General features: G+C 39.1%; 1 protein-coding gene across 1 annotated transcript in view; it reads right to left on the bottom strand.

Annotated features, from left to right (window-relative positions):
• Positions 1 to 22,400, bottom strand: part of LOC128636266 (ovochymase-2-like) — a 343,532-nt gene that overhangs the window by 59,568 nt on the left and 261,564 nt on the right. Inside the window, 1 exon segment of the mRNA XM_053689302.1 lies at positions 19,447 to 19,560. Coding sequence (XP_053545277.1) covers positions 19,447 to 19,560 — 114 coding nt within the window.

Here is a 22,400-nt window from a genome sequence, read left to right as displayed (position 1 = left end):
TATTGGCTGATTGGATTAGCCATAGGATTAAACTTCAATCCTATTGGCTGATTGCATCAGCCAATATGATTTTTTTCTACCTTAATTCCGATTGGCTAATAGAATTCTATCAGCCTATCGGAACCTAAGGGACGCCATCTTGGATGACATCACTTAAAGGAACCTTCATTCGTCGTTAGTCGTCGGCAGAAGAGGATGCTCCGCGTCGGATGTCTTGAAGATGGACCCGCTCTGCGTCGGATGGATGAAGATAGAAGATGCCGTCTGGATGAAGACTTCTGCCCGTCTGTAGGACCACTTCGCCTGGCTTGAATGAATACTTCTCCAGGCTTCGTTGAGGACTTCGGCCCGGTTGGATGAAGACTTCTGCCGCTTCCTTGAAATTGGATGTCCGGTCTTCAGAACTGTAAGTCGATCTTCAGGGGGTTACATATGTATAAGGTATTTAAATGTTCAATGCAGATGTCTTATTCTATATATGTATTTTATATATGTATCCCATACAGTGACAATAGTGTGTAAGACTTTGCTGGTATAACACACTTGCCAGCCTCGCTTTGAAGACTTGAACTGTTACACAGCCAATGAAACCTCATGAATTGGAGGTGTGCCTGACCAGGGTTTTTTAAAAAGGGACTTGGATGACATTTCATACATACCTCTTGAGAAAGTCAGGTCGTAGCCTGAAGAAACGCATAGAGGCTCTCTCTTCACCTCCACCTTGTTCCTGTGGCACCGGTGTTCCAGTTTGAGTATCCCCCGGTTCAGCGAGTCTTCCTGTGGCTTTCCACAAGTTGGATCGAGGACAGAGCTGACGGGGTGATGGACAACACACCCGCGATAGCCGGTGCAACATACTTGGAGTTGGTAACTGTACATATTATCTGTTTTAACATTGTACGTGTTATTTTTAGTGCTCTGTGTGCTGTATTTATTAAACGGTGTTACACTTAGAGTGGTATGCACTCTGTGTTCTTTTTCGTTCTACAGTTCTACTAATGAGCAGGAGCACAGCCCTGTGTCTTACATCCGAGCAGCATCCACACGTTCTACCGCAGCTGGGAAGTATTTTTACCCCTCTGTTTTTTGCTTTATGCCATTTATTACATATTTAATTGGGCTTTAGGATCTATCCTGATTGTCTAGCAGCCTTTTGAACTATTTGCCTATTGATTATTATTATACAGCACTTTAGTGAGTTATTTTATTATTGAGGGTCCAATAAGCTCCAAAAAAACTACATAACCTATCCCCTGGGCCCAATGGTCTTAATACACAACATTCCAGATAGCCCTCATCCTTTATTAATTCCAGCGTATACACACATATTGGCTTGTAGTATAATCACTCACTAACGGTGTTAATATATCACCAGTGTTAGATACATGACAGCTAAAATTAGTTTAGCAAATGTGTGAGAAGAAGGGCATCAGGTGTCAAGTTTAGTTTCTTATTGTAGGTATATTAGGTATAGCAATGGTTAACTTAAGGCTATATGTGTGAACAATTAATCAATTAAGTGTTAACCAATCAGAAGCAGCATGTTGGTTTTAAATATTGTGTTTTAGTGTATGAAGCAAGCAGCTACGACTACGGCAACAGCCGAAACGCGTCAGCTTGTGCCTCAATTGCTGACTTCATGTGCAATATGTTGATGGTCTGTGCCACAGGCTTTATTTTTAAGCTTTATTAATAAAATTTGACTTTTAATATATTCTACTCCCGGCTTGTGCTCCTGATTACTTTTGAATTGTGTGCTTTGACCAGCTGGAGTGTAGCACAGCCGGTAAGAGTGAAAATACCCCGCTCCGGGATGCACAGGAGCTGTCAGCAGCAACGCTGAATGTCCGGAGGATATCGCACTCAACCCTGGAGTGAACGGAGGAGCGGACCTATCAGAAGAGGAGGGACGGACTAAGTAAAGTCTTCCGGTTCAGTCCCAAAAGGTCACTGGAGCTTCCCGGAAGAGCGGTGTTCAGAGCAAAGAGGTGAAAGAGGACCAGAGGTTGGTAAGGGCATTCAGAGCTGGTGCGGTTACATCAGTGGTGAGTCTGAGTGAGCCCAGTGATGCAGGCACTACATCCCGCTTGCTAAACAGATGGACAGTCTACAAAAGGGGGGTAAGCACAATTTGTTCAAGACCCCATTTACTGTTACTGTTTTTGAAACGAACACTGCTATAAGCGGAAAGCTGTTAAGCGTTAAAAAATGTATGCGGGTGAAAACATGATACATAATTATAAATTCTTCACTATATAAAATAAATAAGGGAAATTACCTATAAAGGGCTAGATCTCGAGTAGAGCACAAATGTTTGCACCCGAGCGATAAGGCTCAGAGCTCTGGTTTTCTGTTTCGCAAAACATAACAGTTGCACAAAACACATCAAAAATTAATTACAGAGTACAGTTACACTCATAATAACACCATCTACTAAAAACTATTTTAAAAGATATTGCACACAAAAGTTATAAAGGCTCAAAGATATGTAAAGGGTTTTAACATTGAGATACATACTTGTCTGTGTATATATATATATATATATATATATATAAAACATAATTTATGTAAGAACTTACCTGATAAATTCATTTCTTTCATATTAGCAAGAGTCCATGAGCTAGTGACGTATGGGATATACATTCCTACCAGGAGGGGCAAAGTTTCCCAAATTTAAAAATGCCTATAAATACACCCCTCACCACTCCCACAATTCAGTTTAACGAATAGCCAAGAAGTGGGGTGATAAGAAAGGAGCGGAAGCATCAAAAATAAGGAATTGGAATAATTGTGCTTTATACAAAAAAATCATAACCACCACAAAAAAGGGTGGGTCTCATGGACTCTTGCTAATATGAAAGAAATGAATTTATCAGGTAAGTTCTTACATAAATTATGTTTTCTTTCATGTAATTAGTCCATGAGCTAGTGACGTATGGGATATAAAATACCCAAGATGTGGAACTTCCACGCAAGAGTCACTAGAGAGGGAGGGATAAAATAAAGACAGCCAATTCTGCTGAAAAATAATAATCCACAACCCAAAACAAAAGTTTTAATCTTAATAATGAAAAAAAATGAAATTATAAGCAGAAGAATCAAACTGAAACAGCTGCCTGAAGTACTTTTCTACCAAAAACTGCTTCAGAAGAAGAAAACACATCAAAATGGTAGAATTTAGTAAAAGTATGCAAAGAAGACCAAGTTGCTGCTTTGCAAATCTGATCAACAGAAGCTTCATTCCTAAACGCCCAGGAAGTAGAAACTGACCTAGTAGAATGAGCCGTAATTCTTTGAGGTGGGGATTTACCCGACTCCACATAAGCATGATGAATCAAAGACTTTAACCACGATGCCAAAGAAATGGCGGAGGCCTTCTGACCTTTTCTGGACCCAGAAAAGATAACAAATAAACTAGAAGTCTTTCTAAAATCTTTAGTAGCTTCAACATAATATTTCAAAGCTCTTACTACATCCAAAGAATGTAAAGATCTCTCCTTTGAATTCTTAGGATTAGGACACAATGAAGGAACAACAATTTCTCTACTAATGTTGTTAGAATTCACAACCTTAGGTAAAAATTTAAATGAAGTCCGCAATACTGCCTTATCCTGATGAAAAATCAGAAAAGGAGATTCACAAGAAAGAGCAGATAACTCAGAAACTCTTCTAGCAGAAGAGATGGCCAAAAGGAACAGAACTTTCCAAGAAAGTAATTTAATATCCAGAGAATGCATAGGTTCAAACGGAGGGGCTTGTAAAGCCCTCAGAACCAAATTAAGACTCCAAGGAGGAGAGATAGATTTAATGACAGGTTTAATATGAACCAAAGCCTGTACAAAACAATGAATATCAGGAAGATTAGCAATCTTTCTGTGAAAAAGAACAGAAAGAGCAGAGATTTGTCCTTTCAAGGAACTTGCAGACAAACCTTTATCCAAACCATCTGAAGAAACTGTAAAATTCTAGGAATTCTAAAAGAATGCCAATAGAATTTATGAGAAGAACACCAAGAAATGTAAGTCTTCCAAACTCGATAATAAATCCTCCTAGACACAGATTTACGAGCCTGTAACATAGTATTAATTACTGAGTCAGAGAAACCTCTATGACTAAGAATCAAGCGTTCAATTTCCATACCTTCAAATTTAATGATTTGAGATCCTGATGTAAAAAAGGGCCTTGAGATAGAAGGTCTGGTCTTAACGGAAGAGTCCAAGGTTGGCAACTGGCCATCCGGATGAGATCCGCATACCAAAACCTGTGAGGCCATGCTGGAGCCACCAGCAGTACAAACGAACGTTCCATAAGAATTTTGGAAATCACTTTTGGAAGAAGAACTAGAGGCGGAAAGATATAGGCAGGATGATAATTCCAAGGAAGCGACAACGCGTCCACCGCCTCTGCCTGAGGATCCCTGGATCTGGACAGATACCTGGGAAGTTTCTTGTTTAGATGAGAGGCCATCAGATCTATTTCTGGAAGTCCCCAGATTTGAATAATCTGAAGAAATACCTCTGGCGACTGAGATAATCCGCTTCCCAATTGTCTACACCTGGGATGTGAACCGCAGAGATTAGACAGGAGCTGGATTCCGCCCATACAAGTATCCAAGATACTTCTTTCATAGCCTGAGGACTGTGAGTCCCACCCTGATGATTGACATATGCCACGGTTGTGACATTGTCTGTCTGAAAACAAATAAACGATTCTCTCTTCAGAAGAGGCCAGAACTGAAGAGCTCTGAAAATCGCGCAGAGTTCCAAAATGTTGATTGGTAATCTCGCCTCCTAAGATTCCCAAACCCCTTGTGCTGTTAGAGATCCCCATACAGCTCCCCAACCTGATAGACTCGCATCTGTTGAGATCACAGTCCAGGTTGGACGAACAAAAGAAGCCCCTTGAACTAAACGATGGTGATCTATCCACCACGTCAGAGAGTGTCGTACATTGGCATTTAAGGATATTAATTGTGATATCTTTGTAAAATCCCTGCACCATTGGTTCAGCATACAAAGCTGAAGAGGTCGCATGTGAAAACGAGCAAAGGGGATCGCGTCCGATGCAGCAGTCATGAGACCTAGAATTTCCATGCATAAAGCTACCGAAGGGAATGATTGAGACTGAAGGTTTCGACAGGCTGAAACCAATTTCAGACGTCTCTTTTCTGTTAGAGACAAGGTCATGGACACTGAATCTATTTGAAAACCCAAAAAGGTTACCTTTGTCTGAGGAGTCAACAAACTCTTTGGTAAATTGATCCTCCAACCATGACTTTGAAGAAACGACACAAGTTGATTCGTATGAGATTCTGCCAAATGTGAAGACTGAGCAAGTACCGAGATATCGTCCAAATAAGGAAATACCGCAATACCCTGTTCTCTGATTACAGAGAGAAGGGCACCGAGAACCTTTGAAAAGATCCTCGGAGCTGTTGCTAGGCCAAACGGAAGGGCCACAAACTGGTAATGCTTGTCTAGGAATTCTCCTTCTTTGGTACAATGAATAGATTTGAGTAAAACCCCAGACCCTGTTCCAGAACTGGAACTGGCACAATTAGTTTAGCAAATGTGTGAGAAGAAGGGCATCAGGTGTCAAGTTTAGTTTCTTATTGTAGGTATATTAGGTATAGCAATGGTTAACTTAAGGCTATATGTGTGAACAATTAATCAATTAAGTGTTAATCAATCAGAAGCAGCATGTTGGTTTTAAATACTGTGTTTTAGTGTATGAAGCAAGCAGCTACGACTACGGCAACAGCCGAAACGCGTCAGCTTGTGCCTCAATTGCTGACTTCATGTGCAATATGTTGATGGTCTGTGCCACAGGCTTTATTTTTAAGCTTTATTAATAAAATTTGACTTTTAATATATTCTACTCCCAGCTTGTGCTCCTGATTACTTTTGAATTGTGTGCTTTGACCAGCTGGAGTGTAGCGCAGCCGGTAAGAGTGAAAATACCCCGCTCCGGGATCCACAGGAGCTGTCAGCAGCAAAGCTGAATGTCCGGAGGATATCGCACTCAACCCTGGAGTGAACGGAGGAGCGGACCTATCAGAAGAGGAGGGACGGACTAAGTAAAGTCTTCCGGTTCAGTCCCCAAAGGTCACTGGAGCTTCCCGGAACGGAACGGCGGTGTTCAGAGCAAAGAGGTGAAAGAGGACCAGAGGTTGGTAAGGGCATTCAGAGCTGGTGCGGTTACATCAGCGGTGAGTCTGAGTGAGCCCAGTGATGCAGGCACTACATCCCACTTGCTAAACAGATGGACAGTCTACAAAAGGGGGGTAAGCACAATTTGTTCAAGACCCCATTTACTGTTACTGTTTTTGAAACAAACACTGCTTTAAGCGGAAAGCTGTTAAGCGTTAAAAAATGTATGCGGGTGAAAACATGATACATAACTATAAATACTTCACTATATAAAATAAATAAGGGAAATTACCTATAAAGGGCAAGATCTCGAGTAGAGCACAAATATTTGCACCCGAGCGATAAGGCTCAGAGCTCTGGTTTTCTGTTTCGCAAAACATAATAGTTGCACAAAACACATCAAAAATTCATTACAGAGTACAGTTACACTCATAATAACACCATCTACTAAAAACTATTTTAAAAGATATTGCACACAAAAGTTATAAAGGCTCAAAGATATGTAAAGGGCTTTAACATTGAGATACATACTTGTCTGTATATATATATATATATAAAACATAATTTATGTAAGAACTTACCTGATAAATTCATTTCTTTCATATTAGCAAGAGTCCATGAGCTAGTGACGTATGGGATATACATTCCTACCAGGAGGGGCTAAGTTTCCCAAACCTCAAAATGCCTATAAATACACCCCTCACCACACCCACAATTCAGTTTAACGAATAGCCAAGAAGTGGGGTGATAAGAAAGGAGCGGAAGCATCAAAAATAAGGAATTGGAATAATTGTGCTTTATACAAAAAAATCATAACCACCACAAAAAAGGGTGGGTCTCATGGACTCTTGCTAATATGAAAGAAATTAATTTATCAGGTAAGTTCTTACATAAATTATGTTTTCTTTCATGTAATTAGCAAGAGTCCATGAGCTAGTGACGTATGGGATAATAAATACCCAAGATGTGGAACTTCCACGCAAGAGTCACTAGAGAGGGAGGGATAAAATAAAGACAGCCAATTCTGCTGAAAAATAATAATCCACAACCCAAAACAAAAGTTTTAATCTTAATAATGAAAAAAAATGAAATTATAAGCAGAAGAATCAAACTGAAACAGCTGCCTGAAGTACTTTTCTACCAAAAACTGCTTCAGAAGAAGAAAACACATCAAAATGGTAGAATTTAGTAAAAGTATGCAAAGAAGACCAAGTTGCTGCTTTGCAAATCTGATCAACAGAAGCTTCATTCCTAAACGCCCAGGAAGTAGAAACTGACCTAGTAGAATGAGCCGTAATCCTTTGAGGCGGGGATTTACCCGACTCCACATAAGCATGATGAATCAAAGACTTTAACCACGACGCCAAAGAAATGGCGGAGGCCTTCTGACCTTTTCTGGACCCAGAAAAGATAACAAATAAACTAGAAGTCTTTCTAAAATCTTTAGTAGCTTAAACATAATAATTCAAAGCTCTTACTACATCCAAAGAATGTAAAGATCTCTCCTTTGAATTCTTAGGATTAGGACACAATGAAGGAACAACAATTTCTCTACTAATGTTAGAATTCACAACCTTAGGTAAAAATTTAAATGAAGTCCGCAATACTGCCTTATCCTGATGAAAAATCAGAAAAGGAGATTCACAAGAAAGAGCAGATAACTCAGAAACTCTTCTAGCAGAAGAGATGGCCAAAAGGAACAGAACTTTCCAAGAAAGTAATTTAATATCCAGAGAATGCATAGGTTCAAACGGAGGGGCTTGTAAAGCCCTCAGAACCAAATTAAGACTCCAAGGAGGAGAGATAGATTTAATGACAGGTTTAATACGAACCAAAGCCTGTACAAAACAATGAATATCAGGAAGATTAGCAATCTTTCTGTGAAAAAGAACAGAAAGAGCAGAGATTTGTCCTTTCAAGGAACTTGCAGACAAACCTTTATCCAAACCATCCTGAAGAAACTGTAAAATTCTAGGAATTCTAAAAGAATGCCAATAGAATTTATGAGAAGAACACCAAGAAATGTAAGTCTTCCAAACTCGATAATAAATCCTCCTAGACACAGATTTACGAGCCTGTAACATAGTATTAATTACTGAGTCAGAGAAACCTCTATGACTAAGAATCAAGCGTTCAATTTCCATACCTTCAAATTTAATGATTTGAGATCCTGATGTAAAAAAGGGCCTTGAGATAGAAGGTCTGGTCTTAACGGAAGAGTCCAAGGTTGGCAACTGGCCATCCGAATGAGATCCGCATACCAAAACCTGTGAGCCCATGCTGGAGCCACCAGCAGTACAAACGAACGTTCCATAAGAATTTTGGAAATCACTTTTGGAAGAAGAACTAGAGGTGGAAAGATATAGGCAGGATGATAATTCCAAGGAAGCGACAATGCGTCCACTGCCTCCGCCTGAGGATCCCTGGATCTGGACAGATACCTGGGAAGTTTCTTGTTTAGATGAGAGGCCATCAGATCTATTTCTGGAAGTCCCCAGATTTGAATAATCTGAAGAAATACCTCTGGGTGAAGGGACCATTCGCCCGGATGTAACGTCTGGCGACTGAGATAATCCGCTTCCCAATTGTCTACACCTGGGATGTGAACCGCAGAGATTAGACAGGAGCTGGATTCCGCCCATACAAGTATCCGAGATACTTCTTTCATAGCCTGAGGACTGTGAGTCCCACCCTGATGATTGACATATGCCACGGTTGTGACATTGTCTGTCTGAAAACAAATAAACGATTCTCTCTTCAGAAGAGGCCAGAACTGAAGAGCTCTGAAAATCGCGCAGAGTTCCAAAATGTTGATTGGTAATCTCGCCTCCTAAGATTCCCAAACCCCCTGTGCTGTCAGAGATCCCCATACAGCTCCCCAACCTGATAGACTCGCATCTGTTGAGATCACAGTCCAGGTTGGACGAACAAAAGAAGCCCCTTGAACTAAACAATGGTGATCTATCCACCACGTCAGAGAGTGTCGTACATTGGGATTTAAGGATATTAATTGTGGTATCTTTGTAAAATCCCTGCACCATTCGTTCAGCATACAAAGCTGAAGAGGTCGCATGTGAAAATGAGCAAAGGGGATCGCGTCCGATGCAGCAGTCATGAGACCTAGAATTTCCATGCATAAAGCTACCGAAGGGAATGATTGAGACTGAAGGTTTCGATAGGCTGAAACCAATTTCAGACATCTCTTTTCTGTTAGAGACAAGGTCATGGACACTGAATCTATTTGAAAACTCAAAAAGGTTACCTTTGTCTGAGGAGTCAACGAACTCTTTGGTAAATTGATCCTCCAACCATGACTTTGAAGAAACGACACAAGTTGATTCGTATGAGATTCTGCAGAATGTGAAGACTGAGCAAGTACCAAGATATCGTCCAAATAAGGAAATACTGCAATACCCTGTTCTCTGATTACAGAGAGAAGGGCAACGAGAACCTTTGAAAAGATCCTCGGAGCTGTTGCTAGGCCAAACGGAAGGGCCACAAACTGGTAATGCTTGTCTAGAAAAGAGAATTTCAGAAACTGAAAGTGATCTGGATGAATCGGAATATGAAGATATGCATCCTGTAAATCTATTGTGGACATATAATGCCCTTGCTGAACAAAAGGCAGAATAGTCCTTATAGTTACCATTTTGAATGTTGGTATCCTTACATAACGATTCAATATCTTTAAATCCAGAACTGGTCTGAAGGAATTCTCCTTCTTTGGTACAATGAATAGATTTGAGTAAAACCCCAGACCCTGTTCCAGAACTGGAACTGGCACAATTACTCCAGCCAACTCGAGATCTGAAACACATTTCAGAAATGCTTGAGCCTTCACTGGATTTATTGGAATGCGAGAGAGAAAAAATCTCTTCGCAGGCGGCCTTACCTTGAAACCTATTCTGTACCCTTGAGAAACAATGCTCTGAATCCAAAGACTGTGAATCGAATTGATCCAAATGTCTTTGAAAAATCGTAACCTGCCCCCTACCAGCTGCGCTGGAATGAGGGCCACACCTTCATGTGGACTTGGGAGCTGGTTTTGACTTTCTAAAAGGCTTGGATTTATTCCAGATTGGAGAAGGTTTCCAAACAGAAACCGTTCCTTTAGGGGAAGGGTCAGGCTTCTGTTCCTTATTCTGACGAAAGGAACGAAAACGATTAGCAGCCCTATATTTACCTTTAGATTTTTTGTCCTGAGGCAAAAAAGTTCCTTTCCCCCTGGTAACAGTTGAAATAATTGAATCCAACTGGGAACCAAATAATTTATTACCTTGGAAAGAAAGAGAAAGCAAAGTTGACTTAGAAGACATATCTGCATTCCAAGTTTTAAGCCATAAAGCTCTTCTAGCTAAAATAGCTATAGATAGCTAAAGACATATACCTGACATCAACCCTAATGATATCAAAGATGGCATCACAAATAAAGTTATTAGCATGTTGAAGAAGTTTAACAATGCTATGAGCATTATGGTCTGATACTTGTTGTGCTAAAGCCTCCAACCAAAAAGTGGAAGCGGCAGCAACATCAGCCAAAGAAATAGCAGGCCTAAGAAGATTACCTGAACATAAATAAGCTTTCCTTAGAAAGGATTCAATCTTCCTATCTGCTGTAGGAATAGTAGTACGTTTAGCAAGAGTAGAGATAGCCCCATCAACTTTAGGGATTTTTTCCCAAAACTCTAATCTGTCAGATGGCACAGGATACAATTTCTTAAACCTTTGAGAAGGAGTAAATGAATTACCTAGATTATTCCATTCCCTAGAAATTACTTCAGAAATAGCATCAGGGACAGGAAAAACTTCTGGAATAACTATAGGAGGTTTAAAAACCGAATTTAAATGCTTAGTAGATTTAGTATCAAGAGGACTAGAATCCTCCATCTCTAATGCGATTAAAACTTCTTTAAGTAAAGAGCGAATATATTCCATTTTAAATAAATATGAAGATTTATCAGTGTCAATATCTGAGACAGAATCCTCTGAACCAGAAATATCCTCATCAGAAAGAGACAAATCAGAATGATGACAGTCATTTAAAAATTCATCTGAAAAATGAGAAGTTTTAAAAGACCTTTTACGTTTACTGGAAGGAGGAATAACAGACATAGCCTTCCTAATAGATTTAGAAACAAATTCTTTTATATTAACAAGAACATCCTGAGTATTAGATGTTGAAGGAACAGCAACAGGTAATGGTATATTACTAATGGAAATACTATCTGCATTAGCAAGCTTATCATGACATTCATCACAAACTACAGCCGGAGGAACAATTACCACAAGTTTACAGCAAATGCACTTTGGTAGAACCAGCATCAGGCAGCGTTTTTCCAGAAGTAGATTCTGATCCAGGGTCAATGTGAGACATCTTACAATATGTAAAAGAAAAAACAACATATAAAGCAAAATTATCAAATTCCTTAAATGACAGTTTCAGGAATGGGAAAAAAATGCCAATGAACAAGCCTCTAGCAACCAGAAGCAATGAAAAATGAGACTGAAATAATGTGAAAAAAAGGTGGAGACAAAAATGACGCCCACATTTTTTAGCGCCAAAAAAGACGCCCACATTATTGGCGCCTAAAATTTTTTGGCGCCAAAAATGACACTACATCCGGTGACGCCGATATTTTTGGCGCAAAACGTCCCAAAAATGTCGCAAACATGAACAACTTCCGGTGTCAAGTTTGACACCGGAAATGACAAACAGAATTTTTTGCGCTAAAAAAAGTCTGCGCCAAGAATGACGCAATAAATTGAAGCATTTTCAGCCCCCGTGAGCCTAACAGCCCACAGGGAAAAAAGTCAATTTGAAACAATTTTTAAGGTAAGAAAAAAATGATTATTCATATGCATTATCCCAAATAATGAAACTGACTGTCTGAAATAAGGAATATTGATCATCCTGAATCATGGCAAATATAAGTTTAAAGACAAATATTTAGAACTTTATAAATAAAGTGCCCAACCATAGCTTAGAGTGTCACAAAAAATAAGACTTACTTACCCCAGGACACTCATCTACATATAGTAGATAGCCAAACCAGTACTGAAACGAGAATCAGTAGAGGTAATGGTATATCGTCGATCTGAAAAGGGAGGTAAGAGATAAATCTCTACGACCGATAACAGAGAACCTATGAAATAGATCCCGTAGAAGGAGACCATTGAATTCAGAGGCAATACTCTCTTCACATCCCTCTGACATTCACTGCACACTGAGAGGAAAACCGGGCTCCAGCCTGCTGCGAAGCGCATATCAACGTAGAATCTAGCACAAACTTACTTCACCGCCTCCACAGGAGGCAAAGTTTGTAAAACTGAATTGTGGGTGTGGTGAGGGGTGTATTTATAGGCATTTTGAGGTTTGGGAAACTTTGCCCCTCCTGGTAGGAATGTATATCCCATACGTCACTAGCTCATGGACTCTTGCTAATTACATGAAAGAAATATATATATATATATATATATATATATATGTGTGTGTGTGTGTGTGTGTGTGTCTATATATGTGTACATATGAATTTATATGTGTATATATGTATTTACAGACATATATACACATAAATACATATGTATACATATACAGACATATATATAAGTGCATTGGAGCTCTTTGTAGTTAAGTATCTGAAAACACATTTAAGCATATTTATGCAATATTCATTTTAAATAAATGCTTTAACTATGTATATAGTGTAAATATTTCAAATTCCAATGTTCTGCACATAGCAGAATATGTTCTATGTATTTCTAAATAGATATTCCTATATATATCTGTATATATCATATACATATACTGTGTATATATATATATGTCGGGTTTTAAGACATCTGATTTATATCTTTCCCTAGTTGTTATTATTATTATTTTTCAGTAGAAGAGAGGTAATTATGGCAGGTCCTATTACTTTATAGAAACTAGAGTTCTTAATAGAAACTAACTGTTTATGCTTATATCTGCAATATTTTAACAATTAATATATTTGTAAAAAAAAACATGTACATATTATTCTAATGTGAAACTTTACTTTTAATAGATTATTATGTTTAGCATGTATTTATGGTTTCATATCCCTCTAAATGTACGTACCACTATGTAGTGACTATATCTTGCCCTATTATGAGCAAAGCTTATTCTCACACTAGTGTAGCCCTGACAAAGTGACAGTATAGGCACAAAATGCGTAGGCTGCTCTTTACGGTCTGTTGACTTTTTGTAGTTATGGCATTCTGGCTTACTTTAAAAGATGACTAAATAAAAGTTATGTTTTATACTATCCTCATCTTTTGGGAGTATTTTTTGGCGATACTATTGAGATTGTTTCATTGCAGAGGTTAACAGGTGCCTCTGAATCCCAATTTCCTCACAGGCGGTGCACATGCACAGTTTGTCGGAGGACACAAGCAGCTCATCGACAGTTACAGCCGCAAGTTTGGGTTACTTGATCAGCGTAACTCACTTGAAGCCTTTGCTATATGACATAAACACAACAAGTTTCAAGCCCGTGGGGTAAGTCACACTAAATTATATATCTAAATGCTTATGATTGTTTATACTTTTACTTGAGTGGCAAGAGATCCACTGGTGCTCATCTTTAGCCTGTGTGGATCATTAATAAGAAGCATATATACTGTGCTGTCGGCCACCAATTTAAGAGACTGCACCTGTACGCTATACTACTATTTACGAGGATATGACTACATAGTCTCCGATGCAGAAACAAGTTATGCAATTTGACAAACAGATGAACTGGAGGTCCTGGAGCTATTGCATTTATCGAACACAGTTCATTGTTGATTATTATTATTTTTTTTAATTATTTTTTTAATTATTTTGGTTTCAAAAGAGCTTTATTGTATTAGAATAAGTATACATTTCACAATAGTATTACGAACAATAGATACAGTTAAGGTGAGGTAATCTGCCAGTGTCCAAGTGATTTAGATAGTGATTTGAGTAATTTAGAACCCAATTCAAGGGTCCGAGGTGTTATATCAAGAACTATTTGTCAGGTTCCATTGTCGGTTGGAAAAGTGTTGGTCTATAAATTTTATGTAACTTATGAAAACAGATAAGTAAATAAAAACAACATCTATGCAATAACATATCAAAGTGAGATGAAACATAGTAAAATATTCCAATACAGTGCAGTACTTTAAAGTTGGTATTTGATGATCAATTGTGTTTGAAGAGGGCTCTAGGGAAGGCGAGGGCTAGGACTTTATGAACCCATTTTTTGTCTTAGGAATATCTATCAAGAAGGCCTCTTTTGTTTGTTTAATCGTGATTGTCTAGGGGTTGCAGGGAATAGATATACTCATCCCAAATGAGGCGAATGGATAAATAGTTGTCTACTTTCTTAAGTCCTGAGTAGTGGTATTGCTCTAATTCTATGGCGGTAGTCACTCTGTCTCTCCAAAATTGTACTGTAGGTAAGGTGAGTTTTTTTTCCAATGGTATGGGATAAATTGTTTGGCTGTATTAACCATGATAGTGAGTAGTTTAAGTCGAAGTATACACTTTAACCCCTTAGTGACCAGAGCACTTTTCCATTTGTTGACCGTTTGGGACCAAGGCTATTTTTACATTTCTGTGGTGTTTGTGTTTAGCTGTAATTTTCCTCTTACTCATTTTTACTGTACCCACACATATTATATACCGTTTTTCTCGCCATTAAATGGACTTTCTAAAGGTATCATTATTTTCATCATATCTTATAATTTACTATAATTTTTTTTATAAAATATGAGGAAAAAATGGAAAAAAAACAATTTTTTCAAACTTTGACCCCCAAAATCTGTTGCACATCTACAACCACCAAAAAACACCCATGCTAAATAGTTTCTAAATTTTGTCCTGAGTTTAGAAATACCCAATGTTTACATGTTCTTTGCTTTTTTTGCAAGTTATAGGGCAATAAATACAAGTAGCACTTTGCTATTTCCAAACCACTTTTTTTCAAAATTAGCACTAGTTACTTTGGGACACTGATATCTGTCAGGAATCCCTGAATATCCTTTGACATGTATATATTTTTTTTAGAAGACATCCCAAAGTATTGATCTAGGCCCATTTTGGTATATTTCATGCCACCATTTCACCGCAAAATGCTATCAAATAAAAAAAATTGTTCACTTTTTCACAAATTTTTTCACAAACTTTAGGTTTCTCACTGAAATTATTTACAAACAGCTTGTGCAATTATGGGACAAATGGTTTTAAATGCTTCTCTGGGATACCCTTTGTTCAGAAATAGCAGACATATATGGCTTTGACGTTGTTTTTTGGTAATTAGAAGGCCGCTAAATGCCACTGCGCACCACACGTGTATTATGCGCAGCAGTGAAGGGGTTAATTAGGGAGCATGTAGGGAGCTTGTAGGGTTAATTTTAGCTTTAGTGTACTGTAGTAGACAACCACAAGTATTGATCTAGGCCCATGCTGGTATATTTCATACCACCATTTCACCGCCAAATGCGATCAAATTAAAAAAAAACTTAAAATTATTCACAATTTTAGGTTTCTCACTGAAATTATTTACAAACAGCTTGTGCAATTATGGCACAAATTGTTGTAAATGCTTCTCTGGGATCCCCTTTGTTCAGAAATAGCAGACATATATGACTTTGGCATTGCTTTTTGGTAGTTAGAAGGTCGTTAAATGCCTCTGCGCATCACACGTATATTATGTCTAGCAGTGAAGAGGTTAACTAGGTAGCTTGTAGGGAGCTTGCAGGGTTAATTTTAGCTTTAGTGTAGAGATCAGCCTCCCACCTGACACATCCCACCCCCTGATCCCTCCCAAACAGCTCCCTTCCCTCCCCCATACCACAATTGTCCCCGCCATCTTAAGTACTGGCAGAAAGTCTACCAGTACTAAAATAAAAGTTTTTTTGGGGGGGTTAGGTTTTTAAAAAAAAATAAAAAAAAATTCTTCTGCTGTGTAGGACCCCCCTTAGCCACCAACCTCCCTGATCCCCCCCAAACAGCTCTTTAACCCCCTCCCCTGCCTTATTGTGCACCATATTGGGTACTGGCAGCTGTCTGCCAGTACCCAGTTTGCAATAACAATGTATTTTTTTTTAAATTTTATTATTTTATTAAATATTTTTCTTTATTTCTGTAGTGTAGCTGCCCCCCCCCTCAACATCCAACCCCCCACCCTCTCCCAGATCACTTAATTTTAAAATACCACCCTCCCCAGTCCTTTCTCCCACCCTCAGATCTACCGCATATTTTTGCTGTTTGCACAGATCTCAGATCCCTCCTCCACCAATGACTGCCCACCCTCCTCCCTGGATGAGCTCCCACCCACCAACGATAACGGCCATGGATAGCCGATGCAGAGAGGGCCACAGAGTGGCTCTCTCTGCATCGGATGGCTAAAAACAGTTATTGCAGGATGCCTCAATATCGAGGCATCACTGCAATAACATGAAAGCGGCTGGAAGCGATCAGGATCGCTTCCACCGCTTTCAAAGACCAACGACGTACGGGGTACGTCCTTGGTCATTAACTGCATTTTTTTGCAGGACGTACCCCATACGTCGTTGGTCGTTAAGGGGTTAAAGGAGGGAAGTAGTTAAATAGGAACGTTCATGGTTTGAGAGGGGTGTCTTAAACTGATTCTATTTCTTTTCTGATGTTTGACCAGTAGTTTTGTGCTGTGGGGCATGTCCACCATGTATGTAGACCTCCCAACTGTCGCTATTTGAGAGGGACAGTCCCATTTCTCAGCTGTGACCCACTGTCCCCCTTAGACAGCCATGTGACCCTATTTGCAGAATTTGCCCTAGCCACACCCGCAGACCAACCAGACATGCCCACAAACCACAGTGACCCCACCCCCTCCCAAAATGGTCCCACCCACAAAGGCAACTGGCCCCCTTCAACTTCCTGAGTCCCTAATACTAAGCCACAAATGTTGGGACCTATGCATATGTGTGTAAAGGTGCCTCTGTGTTTGCAACCTTGCCAGAAGTCGGTATGATAGCCTGGAATTATTTTCCCAGTTTGTCTGGGGTGTAGTGCCACCTGTAGAGGAGTTTCATGTTTATATCTGCAGTGGATATAGATGAGGAGGATGAGCTCATTTGTTTGTATATTATTTGCCATATTTTTAGCGGTTGGTGGTCGTTAGGTTCCGTTTCCCATCTTGCATGTTATGATGGGGGGTTTTCAGAATGATGTGAGAAAAGTAGTTTATAAGATAGAGAGAGGATTACAGTGTGCGGAAATGGCATGTAGCATATTGTTACGAATGGTGTTAAGAATTTGAGTGTGTTATGTTTATCTGCATGTGTCGAGAAATAGTGTGAAAGTTGTAGGTATATAAACCATTTGTTAAATGTGGGGCCTAGCATTTCAGTAATTTCTTCCTTGGTTATAAGTTTGCCATTTTGTAGAAGTAAGTAGTGGGGTATAGCTTGGTGTAGCGTTCGATTGGTTAAATCGGTTGGTTTATATTGTAGAGGGGCATTGGAGTTATTTAGTAAAGGTGTCAAGGGGAAGTGTGGTGTCGAGATCGTCTTATAGTTTTTAGGATTTTGTCCCAAGTCTTGAATGTTTTGCATATGAGGGAGGAAGGAATGGAATAGATCCATTCATGTTTACCTGAGAGCCAGGACTGTCCGCCTATTTCTACACATTTGGAAAGTTCATGTTCAGGAGGCACCCAATCTTTGTGGTTGGCATGTTTGCACCAGGCCACAATTCTAGTCATGAAAGTCGTTTAGTGGTATAATATAAGATTCGGAGCTCCTACACCTTCATTAGATTTGGTTTAGTATAGAGTCTGTGTGGTGACTCTTGGGCATTTATGGTTCCATATAAAGGAATTTATGAGTTTCTGAAATTGGAGAATTGCTGTATCAGGGATTGGCATGGGTAGCATTTTGAGTATGTAAAGAATTTTTGGGAGGATTGCCATTTTAATTGCATTTATTCTGCCTAACCATGAGATAGGTTTGTGGGCCCAGAAATTTAAGGTGGTGATTATGTGAGGTTTGAGAGGCTCATAGTTTAAGGCAATTAATTTATTGAGGTGTGGGGAGATTTATATATCTAAGTATTTAAGTGCTAGGGGTTGGTGTCGGAATTGGTGTGATGTGAGCAGTAATAAGTCTCCATGTGTTGCTCCTAGACTGATGAATTCCGACTTAGAGTTATTAATACAGAAGTTAGAAAGATCTCTGTATAACCCAAAGAGGTGCATTAGGGAAGGGATGGAAGTTTTCAGATTTGTGAGCGTGAGAATATCATCATCTGCATTGAGGGAAGTTTTATATTTTTGTTGACCTATAGTAATTTGCTAATGGTTGGGGAGGTTCTGATGTATAATGCTAAGACTTCCATTGCCAGTATGAATAGGGTTGGGGATAAAGGAAATCCCTGTCTGGTCAAGTTATTAATTTGGAATGGGTATGATAAGGAATCATTTAATTTAATTTTAGCTGTGGGATTGTTTTAAAGGGCGAAGATTTTATGAACAAATTGAGCATTGAAGCCAAATCTTATTAAAGTATGTGAAAGGAATGATCAGCTTAGGCGGTCAAAGGCCTTTTGGGCATCCATTGAAAGGATTACGGAAGGGATATGGTAGTTGTTGGCATATTCTATAATGTTTAAGATTTTAAAAGTGTTGTCTCTGGCCTCTCAATGTGGGATGAATCCCACCTGGTTAGTGTAAATTAGTTCCGGTAGGACTTTGTTTAAGTGAGTCAGTGTTGATTGTTAATGTATTCTCAAACTATTCCAGCAAAATTTTTACATTAAAGGGACAGTCTAGTCCAAAAAAAACTTTCATGATTCAGATAGGGCATGTAATTTTAAACAATTTTCCAATTTACTTTTATCACTAATTTTTCTTTGTTCTCTTGGTATTCTTAGTTGAAAGCTTAACCTAGGAGGTTCATATGCTAATTTCTTAGACCTTGAAGGCCGCCTCTTAAGAATGCATTTTAACAGGTTTTCACCACTGGAGGGTGTTAGTTCATGTTTTTCATATAGATAACACTGTGCTCGTGCACGTGAAGTTACCTGGGAGCCATCACTGATTGGCTAAACTGCAAGTCTGTCAAAAGAACAAATAAAGGGGCAGTCTGCAGAGGCTAAGATACAAGATAATCACGGAAGTAAAAAATATATAAATATAACTGTGTTGGTTATGCAAAACTTGGGAAAGGGTAAACAAGGGATTATCTATCTTTTAAAACAATAACAATTCTGGTGTAGACTGTCCCTTTAAAAAGGTTTACTGTAGAAACCAGTAAATGAGCATACACTCACCATGTTCCAAACTATATTGCTTGTCTTGATTGGAGTGTTCTTCATCACTTGCATTTTTTAGGATTTTTTCATTTTCAGAAATAGATTTTCCATGCAGAATGGCATCTTCAATAACTGGGGGAAAAAAACACACACATTAAAGGGACATGCACGCAGAACTTTGATGACTCAGAAAAAGAGTACAATTTTCAAAACAAATTCCAATTTACTTTTGTATCAAATGTACCCCTATTTATTGATACTTTGTTACAAAGACAGGAAACCCCAAAAAGGTTCTTTCATGATTTGGATAGAACATATAATTTTAAACACCTTAACAATTTACTTCAGTTATTCATTCTCTTGTTATTCTTTGCTGAAGGTGTAGCATTGCACTACTGGCAGCTAGCTGAACACATCTAGTTAACCAGTCACAAGAGACGAATTTGTACAGGCACCAATTAGCAGCCAGTTCACACTAGTGTAGGATATGTGCATATTCCTGTTCAACAAGGGTTACCAAAATAATAATATCTATCTGAATCATGCACGTTTAATTTTGACTTTCCTGTTCCTTTAAATTGTAGCTCCTTTCTATTAGAGCATACCAAGGCATATGTGTGTATTCACCAATCACCACCTAGCTCCCAGTAGTGCACTGCTGCTTCTGAGACTACCTAGGTATGCTTTTCAAAGGGACAATAAACACCCTGCAATTAAGCTCAAACTGGGATGTGTTACGCATATAGCGATAGGAGGCTGCAGAGTACATGTTATAATAAATACCATAAAGTATATTGAAGACATTTTTAAACATCTAAAAATAACCTAACAGAAATGGTTCCGTGGCAGAGTATGTATCACAGAATTGTTTAGCCATTAATCAGAATCACAAATGGTTATTAGATGTTATTTTTAGATGTTTAAAAATGTCTTCAATATACTGTATGGTATTTATTATAACATGTACACCGCGGCCTCCTATCCCTATCGCTATATGAGTAACACATCCCAGTTTGATTTGGTCATATTACAGACCGCAGTGTGAGTAGGTGTGTCATTTGACACGCACATGTGCAATGAGGATATGAGGACGCCAGCAGTCTTTAAAGCTCGATATGAAACAATGTATATTTATTCACCTGAGGAAACAGTGTAACACTGAGAAACGCGTTGTAATTTTAATTGAATGTTTTTTTAATACAGTGTTGTTACAATTATATCTCGGTACTGTGGTTTGTTACGATTGAGTCTGGCTGCATATATCCCTTGTTTCTCTTTATCTTAATGAAGGTTTCTAGGTTCTTGGGAGCACCTATATGATCTCGCTAGTTAACACCACATAGAGATTAGTAACGTAGCACTCTTTTAGCTAAATCCTGCGGCACTGGAGGATTTCAACAAAGTAATAGATTCTACTGTTTGGAACATATCGAGGAGTGAGCTTGATGGACGGCTATAAGATCCAGAATGCATATAGAGCACTTTGGTAGTGCTAGGAGACTTGTGAGTAAATTTCCACTTGCAGTTTTTTATGACCTTATATCACAATACTACACCATATGGGCGCCTTTTCATTTCTTCTCATATATGTGTGTATTGTGTGCCTGCATGTATGTGAATGTTGCGTGTGTTGTGTGCAGGGCCGTCTTTAATATTGACTGGACCCTGGGCAAACATTTTCTTGCCCCCCCCCCCCATGAAATTTTCGCTCTCCATCCCAACATCCCAAAAAACAAATAAATCAATTTTAATGGGCTAATCACTAAAAAAAATTGCAATATGTGAAACTGGACCTTAGCAGTACTTATAAGTAAATAAATATATAAATTCCTCCACTCTGGGTTAATTTAATATGCTTTTGAATGTGATTCTGTTGTGAGGTTAGCTTTTTAAAGAGATTTAGGGCAGCCAACAGGAGTAAAGCAAGGTAAAGACTGAGAAAGAAGCATGGAGGTGCAGACAAATATAAGTTTACTGACTGGAACAGCAGAACTACTATGGGAAGCTGTACAATCTGAGACAGAGAGAAATAAAAACTATAAAAATAAACCTTACCTTAATTTGTGAAGTATCAGCATGACACTATACATCAGCCACAGCAGCACAAGTCAATTCTTTGCTAGGAACAAGTTCCCTATCATCCTGCACTAGACAATGCTGCATGGGGAGGGGCATGTGTACACTCACTTATTCTTCTCACTGACAACTTTCTACAAAACACTGTTCCCCTAACAAACTTCAGTTAGTTAATCTTAGAGCCACAGCAGAAAGAACAGGGCTAAGGGGACCAGCAGACTGGATGCTGTCTGCCCAAGGCTTCATGGATACAGACGAGTCACACAGCCTCAAGACTGAAGAGAGCAGTGTGTGCAGCTGCACACTTGCACAGATGCTCAAATCCTCACGTGCCTGCCACTCCAGCTTTCTGCTGCATGCGCCTATAGTCAGCCCTACCCAGAAACAATCCCCACCACCAAAACAGTTACCTGGTAACAGTGGTAACCCCAGCAGGACCTTTTCTGGTGCAGTGGGATTGGCTGGATGCTGAGTTAGGGCTTTGCATCCAGTGCTGCACAATGCACATCTAAAACAGCACATGGCACTAGCTTGGCATGTCACATGACACCGGCACGGTCTGGCACAGTTTCTCGCAAATAAATATAAGCCGAGACCTTTTGACTGTGACAATATTAGGACTGTGTGTGTGTCCCATGTCACATGACATCAGCAGTCTGGCATAAACTAAAAAAAAAATTTTTTTTAGGACTCTTGGGCCCCTCAACAAAGACTGGGCCCTGCGCAGCTGCCCCTTTTGCCCTGTGTTAAAGACGGCCCTGGTTGTGTGCCTGCATGTATGTGAATGCTGTGTGTGTTGTGTGCCTGCATGTATGTGACTGCTGTGTAGCATTTGTGTGTTATGAATTTTATGTGGCGGCATGTATGTAAATAAAAAATGGTGGTGGTGGTGGTGG

Source organism: Bombina bombina, chromosome 7 (genome assembly GCF_027579735.1).
Source record: "Bombina bombina isolate aBomBom1 chromosome 7, aBomBom1.pri, whole genome shotgun sequence".
Classification (NCBI taxonomy): Eukaryota; Metazoa; Chordata; class Amphibia; order Anura; family Bombinatoridae; genus Bombina; species Bombina bombina.
Note: the sequence above shows the minus strand (reverse complement) of the source record. Positions and strands in the feature narration are given on the sequence as shown.